At 43.7% G+C, this 21,803-nt stretch overlaps 1 protein-coding gene across 1 annotated transcript in view; it reads left to right on the forward strand.

Annotated features, from left to right (window-relative positions):
• The first annotated feature begins 11,782 nt into the window (after positions 1 to 11,782).
• The window catches only part of FGF2 (fibroblast growth factor 2), a 34,487-nt gene continuing 24,466 nt past the window's right edge, over positions 11,783 to 21,803 (forward strand). Inside the window, 6 exon segments of the mRNA XM_074867263.1 lie at positions 11,783 to 11,836; positions 11,839 to 11,899; positions 11,902 to 12,076; positions 12,078 to 12,126; positions 12,128 to 12,211; positions 12,214 to 12,547. Coding sequence (XP_074723364.1) covers positions 11,783 to 11,836; positions 11,839 to 11,899; positions 11,902 to 12,076; positions 12,078 to 12,126; positions 12,128 to 12,211; positions 12,214 to 12,547 — 757 coding nt within the window.

A 21,803-nucleotide genomic window follows, 5' to 3' on the forward strand; every position in this document is an offset into this window, starting at 1 on the left:
GGGCTACTTGGTACCACTGTGAAAAGGAGGCTGGAATAAGTAATTGTGCTTGAAAGTCATCTCCACAGATATCCTTTATAAAAATGAAGTAGTTGGCATGGCATTGGTGTCACCTTACAGTATCTGTAGTGGTAGGGATTGTGACAAGACACCTATTTAATGAAAACACATGTTACAGGGATTCTGTTCAGCACAAGCTGAAGTAATTTGATGTAGGGCCGTAAAGGCTCTTGCATACTTTTCTTGGGAACATGCAAGTGCCATAGGTAAAAATATTGCTGTACCTTCATGTAATTGTCGTCTGTATGCACTAAAAATAAAATCTAGAGATGACTGTCAAAGACGTCAGTGGAGAGGTGCTATTTGAAGGGTGTGAGTAAAACGTAACGTTTTTATAAATTCCAACCAAATAGGCGAGGTAGCCTGGGGATATATCCTGTGCATGTCCTGTTCTTCCTCTGCACATGCTGTACAGGGAGACTTTTGTAGACCTGCTAACTATGCGTTTAACCTTTTCCTTTGCGTGGTAGACCCCTGCCTTCTCCACTTTGAGCAACAACATTGTGGGAGCTTCAGAGAGGCCAGGGAAGTCAATGGGTTTACTCCTGTGGGAAGTAAAAACCTAAAAGGAATGATTTAATCACTTTCTCCTTTCTTGTATTCAAATCATCCCAGAGCAAATTTTCTTACGTCAGTAAAAATGAGAAAGGATGTTGGCTCTGAAATTTTAAAGTGCTACTTTATACCACCACAGTTTGGCTAGCAAACTCTTGTCTGTGAAACTGCCACCACCCTCCCAATTCTTGTCTGGACAAACAGAAAGTTTTCCCTGGTTGCGTTATGAAGAGCTGACCCCCAGCAGCTGACACCCACAAGCGCACGCTCTGGCAGACTGAAGGTCCTCAAGGGATCCATTTCATCTGCACAGCTGAATTCGGATTGTTGCTGTTTTGTACAAAGCTCACCATATGACAGATTACATCTTGCTTTCTCCGGGCCCACACAGATGGTGGAGTGACTAACTGATGCCTTGATTTTGCACAGCCTACACACTGATGTCATAAGAAAAGGCTAATACCTCTGAGGTGAGTCTCCTTATTTGTTTGTATTCCAAAAACAACAGTGGGAAATGCAACAATGGGGAATAATAAAAGAAAAGCCCAACTTCATATTAGGAGCAACTGACATGAAATGTGATGTGTAACCCAGTGAAAGGAATCATCGATATTAATTTGGTCTTTTTAAAATAAATGAATCATTAGATGACAAAGCCCATAAATTGATTCATAAACTGCTGTCATTTTAATATGAAAACTCTGAGATTATTCTGTCTGAAAAACTGCAATTCAATTATGAATGGAAGCAACAGCTAAAATCCAGCATTCATCTTGGCCAAGATGCCCAGTGAATTTTACAAAATCGAATTCTGAGCACTCAGTTCTATGTGCATCCTTGCGTGTATAATATATGCACACAAACATATGAGCTAAAAATGCTAGCCTGCCACCTTGATTCAATTTAATTCATTAATATAATTAATTGCAATGAATTTGAGTTGCTGGTCTTTGAGGGAAAAGATTTTATCATTATTTGCTTACTGAGTTTTTTGTTGTTTTTAGAAATTACTTGTTGACTTCAGTGAAATGACTCAAGGTGTGCAATTAGTCAGAATGAAAGCCCTTAATATTTATGGCAATAAAGTTAGCCACATATATTTTGGTTTTTTTCCCCACAGTGAAGCATGAACATCCTAAATGATGTACAAGTTTGTGATTGGTTGCAGTTGCTGAGGTAATCTATGCTATAGTTATCTGCTTTAGAGAAGAATTAAGAGTTTTGTAATAAGAGTTTTGTGACAAGAGTTGCATGGGTTTTAAAAATCATTTCAGTTTTTCAGCCTTTTTGTCAGAGAGGAATTCACGTGCGCTTGAAACTGATCAGTTAAAATTTCATCTAGTTCCACAAAATTTTAGAGGAAGCCTTGTGACGGATTTTGTTATAACCATGAAACTTGTCCAGATGCTTCAGAACAGCCTCAATTAGAACTTCTGTACCGAAGGGCTGGAGAATAGTTGAAAGGGAGGTACCAAGCAGGGTAAAACCACCTCCCTTTTCCTCTGCCTGCTCCTTCCTGTTCTGGGGACAGCAGGGCCTGAAGTGATGTGACAGTGTGGGGCGGTGTTGGGTCCCCTGGGCTGGTTTGTGCCGTGAAGCAAGGGCTGAGGAGTGACCTGAGGAGCAGGGCTCCCAGCAGAGATGGCTGGAGATTGTCCAGCATAACCTGTCGTACATAGGCAGGCGTGCCAGCGTGATGGTGATGGGCAATCTGATGGGACTGGAGGCTACTGCCCTGCCAGGAGAGTGAAATGGGGACTTGGGAACTACCATGAGGAGGGAAAGTGCTAGGGGAAAAGAAAATGAAAAAGCCTTTGGAAAAAACAAACTACAGGGTTATGAGGATTGGCTGGGGAACGAGAACATGGGCTTTGAACTTCAAAAAAAGGAGGCAGGGATTAAGAAGAAGTGGGGAAAGGAAACCCAGCTATGGAGCACATGGCTAGAAGCCATAGTGAGATACAAAGGAAAAGTAGTCCAGAGGACAGAGCTTGGCATGAGGAGCTGGGGAAAGATTTAGAAGCAGACTAGAAACCTGTGCCTGACAGCAGGGGAAGGGAAAGGAACAGGGTGGGGACAAAGGATGAGGAGGCGAGACAGGCTGGGGGTGGAGGGTGGGGCAGACAAGAGAAAGGAAGATGAGTCTGTGCCTATTTCGGTGTCTTCCTGGTTTTCATTCCTGGGTCTGGGGAGTATTACACAGCCTTTCCCTTCGTCTGCTGTCAGAAGACTCTAAAATCCACTGATACCATGCATATATTGACCCCTACTGCTGCAGCTCCATGTCCTGGGAGACAACTTTTTACTGTATGTCACAGAGTAATTGTGGCCTGTGGCAAAGCTAATGGGTCCAGCTTTATCTCCATTATCAGGTGATAGCCCTCTTAGGCTATCAGTAGCGAATTCCCAGTTTTAGATTAGGGCGGATTAACAGACCACTAAGGCTTCAGAGCAAACATTCAAAGTGGTAATGGCACCTGTAACTCTTGCTTTTCACCCTTAAGTCTCTGTTCCTTGGAGATTGCACTTTCAGCATTCTCTTTAAGATACAACTAGCTTTTCTTGCATGTCATTGTAATGTTACAGGGGTCTGTAGAGAAGTTTTCCCAAATGCCATCTGAAGTATGAAATGGCTGGAATTCATGGCTGCAGTTGAACAAGGTAGAGGTCAGTAGCTGACCATGTTCATGTCAGAGCAAACTTCCTCTTTAGCATTCGCTGGTGATTCTTTGACCAGATTCTACAGGGAAAATTAACATGCAACCAGTAAAGTATGAGCAGGTCCTTCTCCTACCACTTTCTGGATTATCTGCTGTCATGTCTGTAAGCAGTGATGTCTTTACATAGATGTCTGATTAGTGGCGAAAAAGCAAAATCCATTTGCACATCAATTTGCTATCACTGGGATAAGGACTGTAGAGCAACATACAAACCATTTTCACTCGTCAGGTTGCTTTCGAAGATGGGGATATTCTCACAAAATTTCCATCAAGTGCTTGGTGGAAGACTGCATGTGATAAAACTAATGAGGGTGTAACAATGTCGTTTATGCAGACATTTATTCTCTTATTTTTCCTGAGTGGAAAAATGAATGTAAACTAAATAGCGATTGTCATGTATTTTTTCATAGAAAAAGACAGATCACTGTGCAATTTAACCTCCCAGATGCTTGGAAGTTAATTGTTGCAGGTCAAGTTTGAGATAATAGCCTGGACAGTGTTGGGAAAGTCATTTTTTGGCAGATAACAAATTCTGTTTTGGCATGCAGACAGCAGATTACAGTTTTTTAAACTACCACGAAGAAATGCGCTAAGCATCTCTCCAAGAAACAAACAAGATTTCACAAGAGCCAGTTGGCTTAAGTTGCACTTACAGTACTTGTAACTTCAGATATTGTAGGAGGTGTAGGTTTGTGTGCAGTAATAGTAACCCTAAAAGACGTATGGGAATGATTTCATAGCTGAGAAAGTGGAGAATTGCGGAAGGCGTTTCACCTAAGCTAGTTGTTGCATGGATGGATGCATTGGGGTGTGGTGGAGCAATAATAACTATATCCACCCCAGCAGTAAATGCTGCCTCAAACTCATTTGGGATAGTTCTCCCTCCCTAGAACTAAAAGTTAATACAGCACAAGGGACTGCATAATTTCTTTGCATTTCTAATAGTGTTCCAGGGCCCGTCTCCTTTCTCAAATACTAGTGTGCTGATATCCTGAAGACTAAACTGTATTTGCAAGAGGTTTAATGTGTTGACTGTGCTACTGGAATTCTGTTTGTGTTCTGCATGTGATGGTTGGTCTGTGACTTGCTGCTACATGGCGTTATGCTCTGGGGAGCCCTTCAGTGGGGCCTAGGTTTGGGGATCCATGGAAACCGTCCTGAAACAAAGAGAAAACAAACGGGAGGGTTGTTGTGACATTCCTTCTGGAATACTATCAGTACAGATTGTTACCAAGAGAGAGGGTTTTGGTTTTGTTTTTTTATTCTTGCTATTTTCTACCTACCAGCTAATATATTCTACAGAAATAATGCAGAGCAAGATTGCGGTTGAGCAACTGGTAGAAATTAAATTAGTGATGTAGTAAAATAACATTTTTTTTTTCCTTTGTAACGTCTCACTGATCTCATCTCTCCTTGCCCTTAAATGTGAAATGATGAAAGCTGCATGATGTGGTAACTCCTGTTCCTTGGGAATAGTCTGTCTTTGCTATATTCCTCCATGAAATTAGTTTGGCCTTGTACTGTAACATACCAGTGAACGGAAAGAGTGTTTTCCTCACCTCCACCTATATTTTAATTTCCAATTGCATTCCTGTGAATAATTTAGCATTCTCAAAATTAGCCCATATGGAAGTTATGAATCATATGACCCCTGTAAGACACCACGAACCCAATTTAAAAGAGGGTAAAGAAGAATGTGCAACAGATCTTCCACTGTTTCCTGATCACTTGCTAGGCAGTGTTAACACAGAGAGAGACTATGTTTGACCCCAAGTGGTTTGTAGTTGATGTGGAAATGTTTAGAGTTAAAATTGTTAGAATTGTTGCAAGTAGACTTGTTGCAACTGGCTCTAGGTGACCCTGCTTGAGGCAGGGGGGGCTGGACCAGATGATCTCTAGAGCTGCCTTCCAACCTCAACTATTCTGTGTTTATGTGGAGATCCACTTAAATGTTTGTATGTGCTCTGTTCAAATGGGTTAATGGGTTTCTTAAATGATGACAACAACACCACAGACATTGGCTGCATTTTTGTATCTGCCTCACAAGCACTGGTTTTCCCCTCGTTATAGGGAAAAAGATCTGATAATCTCTTAACATGTGTCCAAGCATTTTCAGGACAAGAGCAACTGCTTTACCCTGTGGTGATATAGTGAAACTGAAACCTATCTTGAGTCCTAAGCAAGGGATAAGTTACTTTGGGACAACTGAGAGGACTACTGACCTAACATAAAGGTCTTTAAATTGCTTTGATGCAGAGCCCACGCTGGGGCAGCTCAGCCACTGCTGTCCTGGAGACAGGAAGGACAGCTGGGCCACTGACCTCTTCAGCCACTACCCTTCCAGTGCCATGGGATCAGGAGAGAGAAATATCTAAATAGTGATCTTATGGTTATAATGCACTGCTGTGAGAAAGAGGTGTGGTTTTATGGTTCTTCCCACTAAGGAATCTCTTACCTTAATAAATTTGGATTTCTTTGTAATCCAATATTAACTCAAATTCTTTGAGTTCATCATGTTTGATTTCAGAGTATTTCTTAAATTGTAATTTTCTAATTAGTATTATCAATCTTCATATTGACATTATTTTCTTAGCCTGGAGTAATTTTGCTAATTTATATGTATTACTCTATATAATGTGGATACAGAGAGAGAGTGTGTATATGTGTTTGGATATACATTAGAGGGAGGGAGAGTCGTGATTTTACTAATTCTGAACTCTAACCTTCATAAATATTTGTACTCAGAACACTATTTCTTATTTCTCATAAGCTGAGGTCACTACTATGTCTCTTATATCTGCAACAGCTGTCACTGCTTCTAGACAGTTCAGTTCTTTTTCCAAGTGCAATCATTTTGGACTGTAACAAATTTGAGTTACTTCCAATTTAAGCCTCACAGGATTGTTAGTTCTCTTATCTTCAGCCATCCCAGGCTGTTATGTTTCCAACATCAACCATTTGTAAAGACAACCCAAAACAAAGTTTTGGCCATCTGTGGTCATATTCAGAGTAAGCATATATTCAGAAAATTAGAAAGACATAAACAAGTGTCCACTGGTGCTTTACAGGAATAAAGTACTCTTCTGAACTGCAATGGAGACTATAAGAGGTTTATAATAGGGAGGAGATTTTTAATAATGTTGATGTGATTTCTTTCTATTACTTGTACCAGAAAAAAAATTAAGAGGGAAGAAATAAGCTTTTGTTTTAAAAAAAAAGAAATATTGAGAAAGTGTCATAAAGTCATCAGAAAGGTAAATGAAAAGCTGAACTTCTGTTAGTTTTTTTAAAAAAGTGGCCATGCAAGAAGACTTTCTCAGGCACTTAATAATATGAATATATACTTAAAATACAGAAACTGTTTCTCATAAACTGCACTTACAAATAAGTGAGCAAAAAATGAGATTGCTTTTTATAGTAACTAGTATTTAGAAGAGAATTTCAGTCTGTTATAGACAGATTTGTGACTGTATGCTTCCATCATACAAAGCAGCTGAAACATATGTTCAAGCTCCTGTGTGAGCATATGAATATTGACTTAGAATATAAATATCAGCCACTGAGGGTGAAAGAACTAAGAATTCTGGGGAATAAATTGCTACTGAATTCTTAAACTCATGCTCAGGCTTTGAAGGAAAGAAATATATTTAAAGTTAAGCAATAATTTTTTCTCAGAAGTGTGTTACCTCAAACATAAATAATTCACTAACAGATTAAGACACTTACTATATTTCATCTATCCAGATGTCTGCCTGGTCTGCCTGCACAAAAGCCTCTCTCTCACGTTAAGGTTATCTTCCACTTGGAGGGAGCACTGAGGTGGTTTTATTCAAGGGCCATCTACATTATGCCTATTTTGTGATTTATTTTTCTAAGCTGGAGGATACATCTGGAGCGGAGAATTGTAACATCCAGAAAGTTAGAAGTAGAAGAGAGAAAGAGAGAGTGCTCTTTCCCTTTTTCTAATCCTAGTACAACTCTGGTCTTCACAAAACACCAGAACAACGAATTGCCTTCCTCTCACTTTTCAAGCCTCTCTTCCCACAGGGTTATTTGGAGGAAGAAAGAGTCTTCCTTAATGCTAAGGATTAACCAAGTAAGACTGAATTAGAAGAACTGCAGCCCTCTGTCAGAGAAGTCTAGCTAAATCTTTGCTGTATATAAGGTTTTTTATCACTGCGTTCTTGAGATTCAGGAGAAGGTGTGTGGTATAACATTGATACGTATTGATGATTTGGAGAGCATGAGGCTTACGCTAACTGCAAGAGGCCAGGCAACGTGGAAGATATTCCCTGCTCTGACCGAGACCTGGCACTCCCCGGTGGGGTGTTACCGGCTGTCTGGCAGCTCCTGCGTTCCCGTAAACTGAGGGCCAGACTGTGTGCTAGCGCAACGCTGAAGTCAAAGACGCTTACAGAAGATTTGGCCACGAGTGTCGAACTCTGCGGAGGACGTTGCCTTTGACAAGTGAATGTCTGAGAATTTGGTGGGAGGCATTCGGCATTGATACGTGCTGGTGAAGTGAGAGGGATGTTTTTTCCACTACTAGCTGAGCGCTAGACAACACAGGAAAAACTTCAAAAGAGACACAATTTATCCATCTCTTTTTGGCTAATCGTTAGTTGGATATGCACCAAAGAGAGGGATTAGGAAGCCAAGAAACCCAGAGAGTCCAGAAGTGCTGTGAAGGACTGGAGGCCTGGGGCTGATGTTAGTTGGAAGCATTTCCTGCTGCCGTAGAGATACAAACCACCTGCTGATATGTCTTAATGGTGGGAAGATGCGTGAGCCAAGGTGTTCCTGTGTGTCTTTGCTTTCCTGTAGTTCTAATTGCTTTTCAAAAGTGAGGGTTTTTTTTGTTTTGGTTTTATTTTATAGTAAATCAGGTCTTCTGCTGATGAATTTAGCATGCTCTTCAAACACCATCTTCATGATACCTTTGTGACCAAACACACTGTGGAGACATAGTTCGAGCAGACTGTCAAGGGCATATAGCTGAAACCCGTCCAAAAGCAGCTTCCATGAAAGGGGATTGAAATTTTCTGGGGTTGTCTTATGACAGGATTTGTAGCAGTAACTGCTGGAAAGTCTGGGAAAGTTGTAGGCTGGATTCTTCCACTTTGGATTAAAAATTAAAAATTGATGGAGTTTGTTACGCCTAATTTGAAGTATCTCAAAAATTACTCTTGCATTTTTCAAGGTTTTTGTGTGACCAGACTAACAATATAATTTAGGTTTGGTTTTGGTTTGTTTTGTTTTTTCCCCAGATGTACTGAGCACGATGCTACCGAGGGTATGCAGAAATTTAAGCATTATATATCGAATAAAGGCAATGTTTGGACATACAGATAGTCCACAGATTCCACCCGTTGGAATTGGGTGTCTGTCTTGTTTATGAAGTGCCTTGTGTTCAGTATGATCCTGAAGTATGAGAGCAGCACTGGATAAAACAGGTTTTTCTTTCTTAAGAGGTAAGCTATTCCTGTGAGGAGAAGGGAGTCAGACTTGATGATCTTTACGGGTCACTTCCAATTTGAGATATTCTATGATTCTATTAAAAAATCTAGCTGGTTACAAAGCAATGCAAGACAAACACAAAAAGGTAGGTAATTTAGATAAATGGAACAGGTTAGAGAATAGGTCTCCAAGATTTATTTTTGAAGTAGAAGGAAGGTAGAGTTTAAGGCATTTTAACATGGAATATGCTTTACGCAGGCCAAGAGAAGGCTTATGAAGGGGGTTGGAAGCAGGGATAATTAATCGTTTGGGTGGAGGGGAAGTAGCTGTATGGGTGTAATTGTGCACAAGATCTGAGTTGAGGAAGGGTGGTGGAAGGGATAACGTGGTTGAGGCCACAAGAAAGGAAAATGCTACTGCCAAAATTGCTTTAGTCAATGTTAAGAGGAATATTAATGACCATATTAAGAGGTTGGAGTGCAGAAGAAAGTAGAATGGAGAAAACAAAAACTGGTATATTTTCCATTTGAAGAAGAGAAGGGAAAATATATTTTTAAAAAAATAAAATTGGCAGATCTAGAGGTGAGTGAAGATAGCTTAGGGAATATGACCTTCCAATGGTATCCTGGCTTGCATCAGAAATAGCGTGGCCAGCAGGGACAGGGAAGTGATCTTACCCCTGTACTCGGCACTGGTGAGGCCGCACCTCGATTCCTGTGTTCAGTTTTGTGCCCCTCACTACAAAAAGGACATTGAATTACTCGAGCGTGTCCAGAGAAGGGCAACGAAGCTGGTGAAGGGTCTGGAGCACATGTCGTACAAGGAGCGGCTGAGGGAACTGGGGTTGTTTAGTCTGGAGAAGAGGAGGCTGAGGGGAGACCTCATCACCCTCTACAGCTGTCTGAAAGGAGGTTGCAGAGAACTGGGGATGAGCCTCTTTAACCAAGTAACAAGCAATAGGACAAGAGGGAATGGCCTCAAGTTGCGTCAGGGAAGGTTTAGACTGGATATTAGGAAGTATTTCTTTATAGAATGGGCTGTTAGGCGTTGGAATGGGCTGCCCAGGGAGGTGGTGGAGTCCCCATCCCTGGAGGTGTTTAAGAGTAGGGTCGACATAGCGCTGAGAGATATGGTGTAGATGGGAACTGGCAGTGTTAGGTTAATGGTTGGACTAGATGATCTTCACGGTCTTTTCCAACCTAGATGATTCTGTGATTCTAGCTCTGTTTTATTTCTAGGCCCTGCAGAGACAAGCCCCAACGACAAGCTTTTAAAGCCCCATAATTTTACTGGTAGCCACTTAGTACTGCACAAGTTGTTAAAAGGATCATTTGATAAGAAATTTGAGCTGATTACCTTACCCACCCTGCCACCACAGGGTTGGGCCTTATCATGGGGGCCAGCGCTCAGAAGACTCTCAGACATATCAGGGCCCTGTCCTGTGAAACATGGTGTTTAAGCTGCAGGGAGCTCGGTGACGGGGCTTCCAGCCAGCCATGGCTGCGCTCGTATGGGGTGCTCCTAGGGTACAGGGGCTTGCTCCTGCCCTGCCGGCTGTGTCCTTCTTCACAGAAGATGGAGCGCTGACGTGAGGTGCTGAAATTTGATTTCCCAGGGCAATGCTCAGGGTTTGATATGCGAGAGCTGTGAATGGCCTTCTGTGTGTGAAGAAGAGAGAGTTAGAGAAATGGTCAAGTGAAACTATGGATGTTTAGTCTTCAGACAAGCTTTGGGGGTTTTTGTTGTTTGGCTTTGGCTTTTTTTTAAACCAACTTCTTCTTACAGGTTACAGAATGACATGTTCACCCCTTCCCTTCATCTACCTGAATCTACCTTCATCTTCCCTTCATCTGCCTTCCAAGAAAGAGGCAAGGAGTTTGGAAGACTTTATAGTGCAAGGACACAAAAAGCCCTGAGTGCAGCTTCTGTTGCAGAAGAGCAAGAGGAAATGAGGAGGGTCTTTGCTGTTGGCTGCAACTGTCCAAAACTCTCAGGTACAGCAGTAACAGTGGGGTTTCCAGGGGAAATAGCAGAAAGTATACTGAGTGGAGAGACGGCTGGCGAGAAGCTGGAGAATGTAAGGAGGGTGGAGGGATGCTCGTGAGCGACGGGGCTGAAATCCCCATGCGTGGAGAATGACAGCGGGCGCGTGACACTTGGCCGTGGCGCTGTGAGGGGGTGGCTGGCTGACGGGGTGAACCTGTGCCTGCCCTGAGCCGTGCCGTGCTGTGCTCTGCCTGCTCCGTCCATCGAAATTCAGCCTCTGGAGAGAGGCAGCAGTGTAACTGTCACCGATTCTGGTGAAGAATTGCAATTTATGGCTTGCGAGGGGTCAGAATTGGGAAGGGAAGTTGACTGGCAACACAATTGCTTTACATACCTGTTAGCAAAAAGAACATTACAAATTGCACGTGCTGGACAGTGTGTCCTGCTTTGGCGTTTATGTCTTCAAGCAGGTCGCTGTATGTTGGCTCTGTGAAATGAAAAGACCAGCATTAGCTGTCCTGGTTGGGACTGTCCAGGCCTGCTTGTTGCTGCCTTTGAAGTCAGAGAGCTTCCCAGGGTAGAGGCATCACCAGCCTGCTGCTAGACAGGAGATTTGGGGCACAAAGCCTGGATTTGGAAACAAACTTCTTCATACTGTTGTCAGCCTCAAGCACAAGGTGTATTTGATGGGTCGATACACTTTGTAAACTATGTATGCGTTTGTTTTAGCAATAGTGGTAGTGGTGTTAGAAGGCCGGTGCCAGAATTTTCCTGTGTTGCCTTTTGTAGATCCCAGTTGATCAGTTTGCTGCTGCTGAAGGGGAACAGAGCTGGTTTCTCTCCGGTAAATGCACAGAAGCAAAATGTTTGCCACGTGGACTTCAACAGGTCGACACAGGTTTCACTGTATTGCGATTTGAACAATTTAATACGATACAGAGGCCACATAACTTCTGGTTTAAAGTAACCCTCCCGTTATTTTATTCATAAAGCCAGAGGAGAAGATGTCCGACCTCGAGGCTGGCGCGTTACTCGCATCCCGCGCCCAGCGCTGCCGGCGCGACGGGCGGCGGTGCCCAGCCCAGCACTGCCCCGCTCTCGGGGAACCGAGCCCCGCCACTCGGGCTGCCCTTCCCTTCGCTTCCCCGGCCCGGCCCGACCCCCCGCTGCCGCCGCCCGTCGCCACACGGGCCCCCTCCGCTCCCCCCGGGGCCGTGGGTACGGCCCGGCGGCCGCCTCCCCCCGCCGACCGCGGCGGCAGGGAGCGGCCCCCGGCGCGGCGAGGGGGCGGGCGGGGGCGGGAGCAGCCCGGTGCCTCCGGGGAGCCCGGCCCCGGCGTGCTCGGCTCCGCTGTGCCCGCCCTCCTCCCGCCGGCCGGCAGCGCCGTTGCGCAGCTCCCGCCGAGGGGACGGGACGGGACGGGACGGGACCCTCGGCCGCGCCGGGCAGCGGGGCCGACCGGGCAGGGCGGCGAGGCGAGGCGAGGCTGGACGGCCGCGGCAGAGGGGGGCGAGGCCGCCCGGGGCTGGCGGCGGGGGGCGGCGGGGGCCCGGGCCGGCGGGGCGCCGCCAGGGCCCGGCGCATGGCGGCGGCGGCCCCGGGGAGCATCACCACGCTGCCGGCTCTGCCCGACGACGGGGGCAGCGGCGCCTTCCCCCCCGGGCACTTCAAGGACCCCAAACGGCTCTACTGCAAGAACGGCGGCTTCTTCCTGCGCATCAACCCCGACGGCAGGGTGGACGGCGTCCGGGAGAAGAGCGATCCCCACAGTGAGTGTCCCGGGGCCGGCGGCTGCCGAGGGGGGCCGGCGGCTGCCGAGGGGGGCCGGCGGCTGCCGAGGGGGGCCGGGGGCTCTCCTGCCCTGCTGAAGCATCATCGGCAGCGGGCTTTGCGTGGAAAGCGCGCCCAGGCACGCGCACACCCGTACAGAACCGCACGCGCGGACGTGCGGCTGATGGCCGGGCGCGTCTCGGGGCCGGTGGCTCCCACCGCCCGGTCCCACGTCGGCCCCGGCGGGATGGCCCGGTGCAGGCTCCTGGCGGCGTCTCCTCGTTCAACCTGCGGCCGTCCAGAGCTTGTCAAACGCACTGGGGTTTGCTTGTGTGCTCGGAGGTGTCTTGAGGTTGTTTGCACGGCTCTTCAACGGGTGCGAGGGCACTTGGCTGCTTTACGCGGCGGTGATAATACAGTACTTGCAGAAAGGTAGAAGGAAGGTGGTTTTTTTCTCCCGGTGCGGGTAAGTCCTCATCAACAGGAGTACTCTTAGTGTACAAGTACTCTTAGGAACAGAAGTGTAAATCAAGGAAGCAGGGTTTATGCAAAGTACTGTCAGAACACCTTGTGGGCTTAAAACGTTCCATGTTGTGATTTATTTTATTTTTTAAAAAAAACTTAATTAAGGACAGATGAAATACAGACAAAACCTATAGATTCCAGCAGAAGCAGTTTGTCCCCTGACACCTGATCTTTTGAGGGAGGAAGAGGCTCCTGAGCTGGGAACAGAGCCTGTGGGTTCGGTGGTCAGTGTGGTCTGAGGGTCTGTGAACCGAGCTTGTCCTGCCATCTGCGGTGCCAGGTGCCTGGGCTGTGACAGGCAGCCTTGCAGGTTGCTGTTCTTTGTCCCAAGAACAAAATGCTTTTTTGCAGACCTCACAATATTTTGGAAGTATTCAATATGGAGTTTTTATAGAGGTAGCAACAAGTTTTGGAAATGTCGGTGAGGTATTTCCTTCAAAACGGGTACAAGGGGTTGCTGTATAGCAGCTGTCTGTCAGATAGATAGTCTCAACGAGATTACTGGTTTGAGAAAATTTGCTATTGTACAATGTGTGCGCCTCGACCAGGCAGCGGCCTGCCTGCAGGCACTTGACGTAAAGAGCAGGTGAAATGTCTTACTGTGATTCTGGGGCTGTTCTGCACCTGTGCTCCGAGTGATAGTTGCACAGACGGGACTAAAGTTGGAGGATGAAGAAGAGAAGGAAGTGAGGAGACAGACCCAAGGTTCTTAATACTACCTTCCACTTTGGACATTCACCATTTGCAAAAAAGCTTTTCCAACAATTCCAAAGAAATACTGTAACAGACTGTTCCCAAATAACAGTATTGCCAAGTTGGGCTTCAGTCTGCAGCTATTTTATTTTGTGACTCTGGTAGAAATACTGTAACATGTGATGGGCTGCAGATAGGTGTGGAACAGTATGTTTTGGGAAAGTTAGCATTCTTTATTAGACCAACTATTATTCTGAGGAAAAGCTATAGGAAGCTTTCAGACTTGGTCCTGCATGGTTGCATTTCTCTCTTTCTCATATACTGGTTTAAATGGAAGCGTAGTTGATGTGTGAGTAGTAACAAAATATGTTTATTGCTGATACAGTGCAGTAAATTATTGCATGTGGAGATTTCAAATGTTGATGCCTAAGGCAAAGCATTGATTTACCATGTAGATAAAGTGGTTTGGTTTTTACACGTACCAGTCTGTTACTGCGCAGGATCAAGTCTGTGCTGGAAAGCATGCAGTAATATATTCAGCTTGCTTTAGCCTTTCATATTTGGTAAATGTGGGAATTATTACAGAAAATAAGTCTCATTAGTTCATCAAACATCTCATCTCACCCCCAGAAGTAGCTATAAAAATATGCCGAAAATTTGCTGCAAAGGAGATGATGTTGAGTCAAGGACGCACAAGGCTGAAGCTGAGTGTCCAGACATTGCCACGGCTATCAGGTTCTTGCCTCGTTCAGTGCTCTGCTTTTTGTGGTGAAAAATGCCAGCAGCGGTGTGCATTGTTCTGTGGTTACCTGGCTGGGCCGAGCTGCTTGGAGCGGTGGTGGTATTCATCACTGTCATCTTTTTCATCATCAAGCTCCCCCATAATCATCTACCCCCTCCCACCTTTTTTTATTATCCTACCAGTAAAACTAGTACTAGTTTGATGTTCTTGAGTCCATCTAATGTGTGTTTTCCCTTCCTGTTAAGCCTTATCAATGCTAGAAATTTTTTAACTGACTTCTTATGCTGCTTTTCTAGTAGGGAGTTATGTTTGAAAATCTGATGTTGGTGGTATTGCCTTACTCTTTTCTTTTCAGGTTTCTCTGTTTTGCTCTATAGCTTTATTTTTGCTGTCATTTCTTTTTGGCTCTCCATTTTGTCTCTGTACTTTTTCTTCTCTGCCTCTTCAGTACTATCAGATCACTAGTATTCTCTCCCCTTTCCTTCGACTCTTGTCTCTCTGAAGCCTCTCTCTCTTCCTACCCTTTTTCTTCTTGAGTGAATGGGGGCAACAGGTAAAGGAAAACCTGAATTATAAATGACTGGTGTGGCCTCTGCTGTGTGCTGCAGAAAGTCAGCTGCTGGGGAGCTCCTCAGGTACCCGTCAGCTTGGCACTCTGGCCATCTGCAGAAAATCCCTTTGTTTAGAAAGAGCGGTTTGTAAGCGGGATACAGCTGGAGGGCCAGTGGGATTCACTTCCAACAAGTGCACCTGGGCACAGGAGTGCTGCTGTGAGCTGATCCCTCATCCCCTGCTGTCATACTCTCCTTTTCTCATTATCAGACAGCTCTTTGTTTGGTGGGGGTTTTTTTCCATTTTTTTTTTTTTTTTTTTTTTTTCCTGGAAGAACTCTGGTTCCGAGAAGTAGAGAAATCAGTGCTTGAAGCGTCAGCGAGGCATATTGCTACGGCATTACATGGTTCACATCCTTAACATCTTTGTTGTAAGTACGTCATTCGATACGAATCTGCGTGATGCTGAACTCTGACCTGGTGAATACTGCTCTGTGGAAGTCCCTGTGAAATCTTGTGGTATGCCTGGCGGGTCACGTTGGCATGGCAGATGGCAATAAATCTTGGACAACGTGAGAAGACTTTCAGAAAGAAATTAACAAAGAAAATATACACCTCAAATAACTCATGGTGTTTTTCTTAGTTAAGTGAAAGGTTTAGTAAGATGATTTTGAGAAAATACAATGGCTGCAGAGAATTTGGTTTGGAAATCTAATTAAAGGACAGTTAGGAGAGATTCTTGTGGTAGCTGCTGTTCTTATGAATTAATTATAGAACATAGCATTTGATTAGCAAATCCTAATTTTTACTTTTAAAGGAAGTTCTTATTTTAGAGAGCAAATGACTCTCTCCTTATGTTTCAGACCGAAGTCTAATACTGTAAACAAATTTTCACGATCCATGTCCTTTTTTGCTCCCCCCCTTCTGCCTCTAGTACTAAGGGATGGCTTGTTCGAAGTATACGGTCTGGTTTATGTCATGGCAGTGAGAGTTTTGACTGTTTTACACTCACGCCATTCACCTTGGTTTATTCCTGATTGTGTCGTTAGTGAAATTGGGATTGGAAGTTGACGTCTTGTGTGCTGGAGGATTGGAATCGTATGATTCACACAGCTGAAAACCAGGACAATACGTCTTAAGTGGTCGATATTGCCACATCTGATCTGTGTTGTACAGTGCCTTCAGTGAAGTGCCCCTTTGGACACACCCTGGGGACTTCTGTGGAGTTTTTTTTCCCTCGAAGAGGTATGTTTCAGACAAACAAGGAACAGAAGGCACTTAGAGTTTTGTTGTTTAAAGCAAACCAAAAAACACATCTGTCTTTTTTTTGTTGTTGTTGTTGTTGATCAACAACTTTTGATTTATGCCCTGGAAAACATACAAAGAGCACAGTCTTTTTGGAAAGGCTTTTAGAAACTCTCCAGAGGTGTTTGCCTCAAAGAGGCCACAGTGCCAGTGAAGGGGAAAAGCAAGGGAAATGGAAAGGGAACGCTTATCCATACATTTTCGAAAATGTCTAATAGCACAGCTGGTTCCCTTCACAGTTTCCCTCACAGAGGAATGGTTGGTATTTATATATTTCCATAATTTCTCAAGCAACTTTGCGCATAAACCAAGGCGTCCAAGGAATCCCAAGCCGTTCTTGTCCACTCGTTAATGAGGTGACAAGGTTCCAGCCTGTCACTCAGAAAGGAGTCAGCAGCGTGAGTTTTTATCAGTCCTGCAGATGTCTGAAATAACTTCTTCCTGCTCAATAGCTGGCTACTCTTCCACAAATATCTCAAGAAAATGCAAAATAGGGTAATACTGGTCCAGGAAAATTTCTTCTTAAGAAAGTTCCTTTCATAAGTATTTGTTAATGTTATGATTTGTACTCATATCATACACAACATTTAAATGGTTACGCTGTAAATGTTTTGAAAAGACTGTATTGAAGTATATGCAGACTAGCAGAGCATACCAGCTTAGTCCAGAAGATAGAAATCTGCTCTTTGTGAGAATGGAAGAAAACTGTGATCCTCAGAAAGAAAAATTTGAGCAAATGTCAAGAAGTGTTTTAGTATGAAGGTTCAGTACTTGGTGCTTAGTTTTTTAAAGGTGCATATGTTACCTGGGACTCAGAAGAGCTCCTCGCCCATTTTGGTGTCCCACAGACGTGGCTGGAGCTGTTGACAGGGCGTCCTGTTCCAAATCTTAGTACTAGGTGAGATTGACTTTTTTTGTTTTTAAAGAAAAACCCTGGCCCTAAACGTCCGAATATAGTGCTTCTACCCAGGTCCTTCTGAAAACAGACTCTTCTTGCATTACTTTTGATCTATTGCACAGACCTTAACTGGTTTGCCAAATACTAATGCTTTGTGAATTCCTCCCGGCTCTCAGATGTAGCTGTTTTAGGGAATGAGGTAGCAGAGAGTGCCCGTGCAAAAAAGTTGAGACTATGCTTCCTCTGTGTCTTTCACTTATTTTGTCATAGAAATACTGTCGTACTGTTTTCTGCATGGTCCTGCAGGGTAAATTAATGAAACGAAGGACAGACCACCTGTGTTGGCTGGGAAGCCTGAGGGACGGTGCTGTTCAGGGGAGGATGCTCTCTCATCTGTTGTCATGTCTGCTGATCCTTTTACCCGGATTTTAGTGAGTTTTACTCACCCCGAAGGTGTGTGACTGAGTAGTGGATACACTCTGAAGATGGAGCAAGGCAAATACGAGACGTCGTCGGTGAGCACTGAACTGTCCTGTCTCTCCCAGCTGTTTTCCACCTGGTTTGGAAAGGGCTGTTGGAAGAGTGTGACAGGTTCGCAGGGCCCCACCATCCACAGGTACACTAGAGGGCGGAATTTAGCCCTTAAATCTTCTCACAGGCTTTAGAAATCAGGAGCACTTATAGGTACTTACATATTCTTGTTTACAGAAAGAATAGTCCAACTCCTGCTTAGCGGTTGCACAGCCATAGCTGAATGAATAACACAAATACAGATAGTGTATAGTAGTTGGACAGTATACAGGGAAATTATGAAGATAGTCACATAAATGACTTTTTCTTGCAAAAGCTCTTTGTGACCCCTTTGTGTGTGTAGATTAAAACTTTTGGTAAAAACAGCAGTGACGCACGTATGACGTTTAGTGAAGTCAGAATGCAGACTCTGGGACATTTGTCATCTTGATAAAATGGAGCCGCATGTTCCTGAACTGCTTGTCAAGAAAAGGAGATCGGGTGGCTGCTAATGGTATTGGCTAATAAATGCTTGAAATTTGTGCAGCTTATTCTGAGAAAAAGTTTATCCTGTGGTGGAGATATATTTAAAAACATTTTACAGAAGGTGATCTATGTTAGTAACTTTTTTTAAGATACGGTTTCTTTTGACGTGCTAGATGAAGAGACTAAATTGCAGTTAGTTAAAACCTGTGGGTTTGGGTTTTTCTCTCTTTTTTAATGTGATTGGTGTGTATTACTAAAGATTTTTAAAAGGTGTACAGATTCATGTTCTGTAATAAAAGCAGGTTCAAGTTCTGTTTTCTGTAATGAAAGCAAGAGGAGCACCAAGTGCACAGGCAGTTGAATGGGCAAGAAGAGGTGTAGCACTGTTTATGTCAGTAGAACTTAAGAGTCACAGGGTTCAAAAGATGCTTGAAGATAGACCCCAGGTAAATGCTCTTTCCTCATGTTTGTTTTCCACAGAATACAGACACCTATCATATTTTCTAGAAAGCAGGGATCTGTTCCACTGCATTCTTCTGGATAGAATTCTCTTTAATTGCCGTTTAGTTAATCAGTGTCTCAATGTGAATTTAAAATCATAATCTTTTCATGGATGTTTTGTTTCTGTAAGCTTTTCCCAACTCCCTTGGATTACACATATGGCAAGCAGTTTTAAAAAATAATTATTCAGTGGTTTCTATATACTTAAAGTTGTTAACACACCAAAGTGAACCATGTAACAAGAGTTTCTTTGAAAGTTTTTCTCCAAGCTTAGTATTTTTTAACCCTTTTCTTCCTTTTTATTCCCCAGAAAAATATTTTCCTGATATTTCCTCATTTGTTCAAGAAGTTTGAACTAAATCCATGAATCCATCCATAACTTCTGATGTGATCAAAAGAAGACCGAAACTTGTATTTTGATTATTATGGGTTTTAGCACTCTTGGGAGTGGTGCCCTGGGATCACTGGCCATCTGTTCTTTCAAAATATTTGAGAGGTGATCGATTGTTCTAAACTGGTTAATAACCCTAGAAATAGTGGAGATTTCTGACTGTCAGTGGCAGCATGTTTAGTGCAGTTACCTAGTAAAACCAAAATGGACTATATAGCCTTAACACAGTCCAGATTTGATATAAAGGTTATCTTGAGAATGCTCAAGTTACTATTACTGAAAAAAGTACATACTTGCGTGAAATCTGTGAATTGAGTACCTATACCAGGTGGTATTTGAAATGTTTATGGCATGACTTTTGAAGCCTAAAATTGGTAATGAGATTGCATTTCAATTCTGATGGAGAATTAGTAGCCTTTACTTTTATTAATATCTGTTTAAGACCGTACATTTCAAAGTAAAGCAACTCTCTCATCATTCATCATTTTCAGTAGTGTGTTTTGAGACAATATATGGTTAAATTTGAGTTCCTGTCTGCCTCTTCTGCTGCCTCCTGACTTCTCAATAAAAAATATTTAAAGGGTGACTCTGTGGAGTACTGGTGGCATTTCAAGATTATTATCTTATGTAGTTTTTTGTTTGTTTAGGGTAGGGCCAAATTTTGACTGGAGCCTGATATGATCGTCCGAGAATATAAATGAGATGATGTCTACAAAGTTGGGTGGAGGTCATCTTGCACAAACTGTCATGGTACTCTTCTGGTTGAGTGATCCTGCATGAACCTATCACTCATGTTTGACTTTTAGAGCTTGAAACCACATTGCTTGGGTGATTCAAAGGAGAAAGATATTAAGGGTACTAGGAAAGGGCGAAGTAGGAACTAGACTCCATAGCCATTTGCAGTGGCAATGTGGTGAAATTATGTTCTTGTATCGTGGAGCTTGTTAGCTTGCCTCTTACCTTGTGACAAGACTTTAGCAGACCTCATAAAACAGAAATTGTTAGGATTCCAGCTGGAATGTGCAAGTCACAAAATCCTGATACTACTGGCTATGAAATACTGCATGGTGTTGTGTTTTGTAAAAGCAAGGATAGATATTAGCTGTGATACAGCTTGAAAATATTTGCAATCTGTTTCTTGGCTCTTTTCTTTCTACTCTCAGGCTGACCCATGATGCCAGATGTCCATCTGCAAACTTTTACTGTGCCGATGTGTTTTATCAGACATTCTGTGGTGGTGTAGCTCTGGGGTTATTTTTGCTGATAAAGGATGTCTTTAACATACTCAGGTGTATAAGCATTACAGCATCGTGGTCTGCGCTTGGTACGCTTCTTCTGGGGAAATGTCTGTAGCGCCTCTTAGGACTGGCACCGTTTTTTGGCAGACCATTTCTTTTCTTGGTGTTTTTGGGTAGTGGGGAACAAATACTCAAGTGTTTCAATTCTATTCACATGTCCCCTTTTTGCCTTCCCCTCTAACCCCCCAATGCTTTGTTTTAACATCACCTGCTATGTTCTGAGTGGTGACTGACCACGGATCCTTTGGTCAGACACTTCAACTGATCTAACAAGTCTCTGTTGCTAAAAGGGATGGTCTCTCCTCATCCCTCCCCCAGCCTCAGCTGTGCTGTAGTTGGCACCACCTCTAGCACCGAGTTCAGCAAAAGGACAGATTGGTTTGCTGAATTGGCAGGAAAACATTTGTGCTCACTCCCTCTTCCACTGCATTAGTTTCTGATTGATTTAATGCATTGAAGCAGCTCACTGAGATGTCAAGAAAAGTGCCAGAGCTGATGTGAGGGAGGTGGTAGGAGCATGGGATGGAGGGACAGGAACTGCCCCTTTCCAGCAGATCTAGTCACTGCCTGTCTTGTGGTAGCACGTCCTGAACCGTCTCGTCTGTAAAATGCAGGACAAGACACGACGTCTTCCTTGACGGGTGTCTTGAAGAGGATGAACAGACAGAGTCCATGCAGTTGTCACCTATGTTACATTTCAGGTTAGAATAGTAATTTTAGGACCATATTACAATGAGTGTTAGTACAGTCCCACAACTCTGGGAAGACCAGTAATGAGACTTGAGATTTCTGGATGTAAAGAACCAACAGAACCACAGCTGTAGAGTGGTTTTATGCAATACTTCACTAAGTCCTGTTGATACCTGTGGCAACAGGGATGGATAAAAAAATGAGAGCATTTTTTAGTGTGGAGAAGCAGCCAGTGAGGACCATAGAGAGGATGTACAGAGAGAGGCTGTCATCTCTGTCTGGAAGTCACCTGGGATATCCTGCTGCACAGACTTGTTAGGCTGAGCAGTTTCTGGGAAACAGTATATGGATTCAGTTCATTGGTTTGTCCAACTGTAATGGAGCGATTGGGATGAATAGCTAGACATGCCGTGCCTCTGAATATGTAAATATGAAGGATTAATTCTGTGGTTTTACAGATGTTTACAGAGTCACTATGGATGTTTTACTGACAGTAATGTAGTTCATTCAGGAAAATTGAGGAAAAAGACCTGAAGTGCTTGTGTCCTTAGAAATGCAGGAATTTCTCAAAGCTGAAGAGGTCTACAGAACTGTCCCATGGTGCCAGTTTTAATTTATTTCAGTCCTAACCTACTGCTTGCTTTACTGCTTCAGGAAGTAATGCC

Source organism: Strix uralensis, chromosome 4 (assembly GCF_047716275.1).
Source record: "Strix uralensis isolate ZFMK-TIS-50842 chromosome 4, bStrUra1, whole genome shotgun sequence".
Lineage (NCBI taxonomy): Eukaryota > Metazoa > Chordata > Aves > Strigiformes > Strigidae > Strix > Strix uralensis.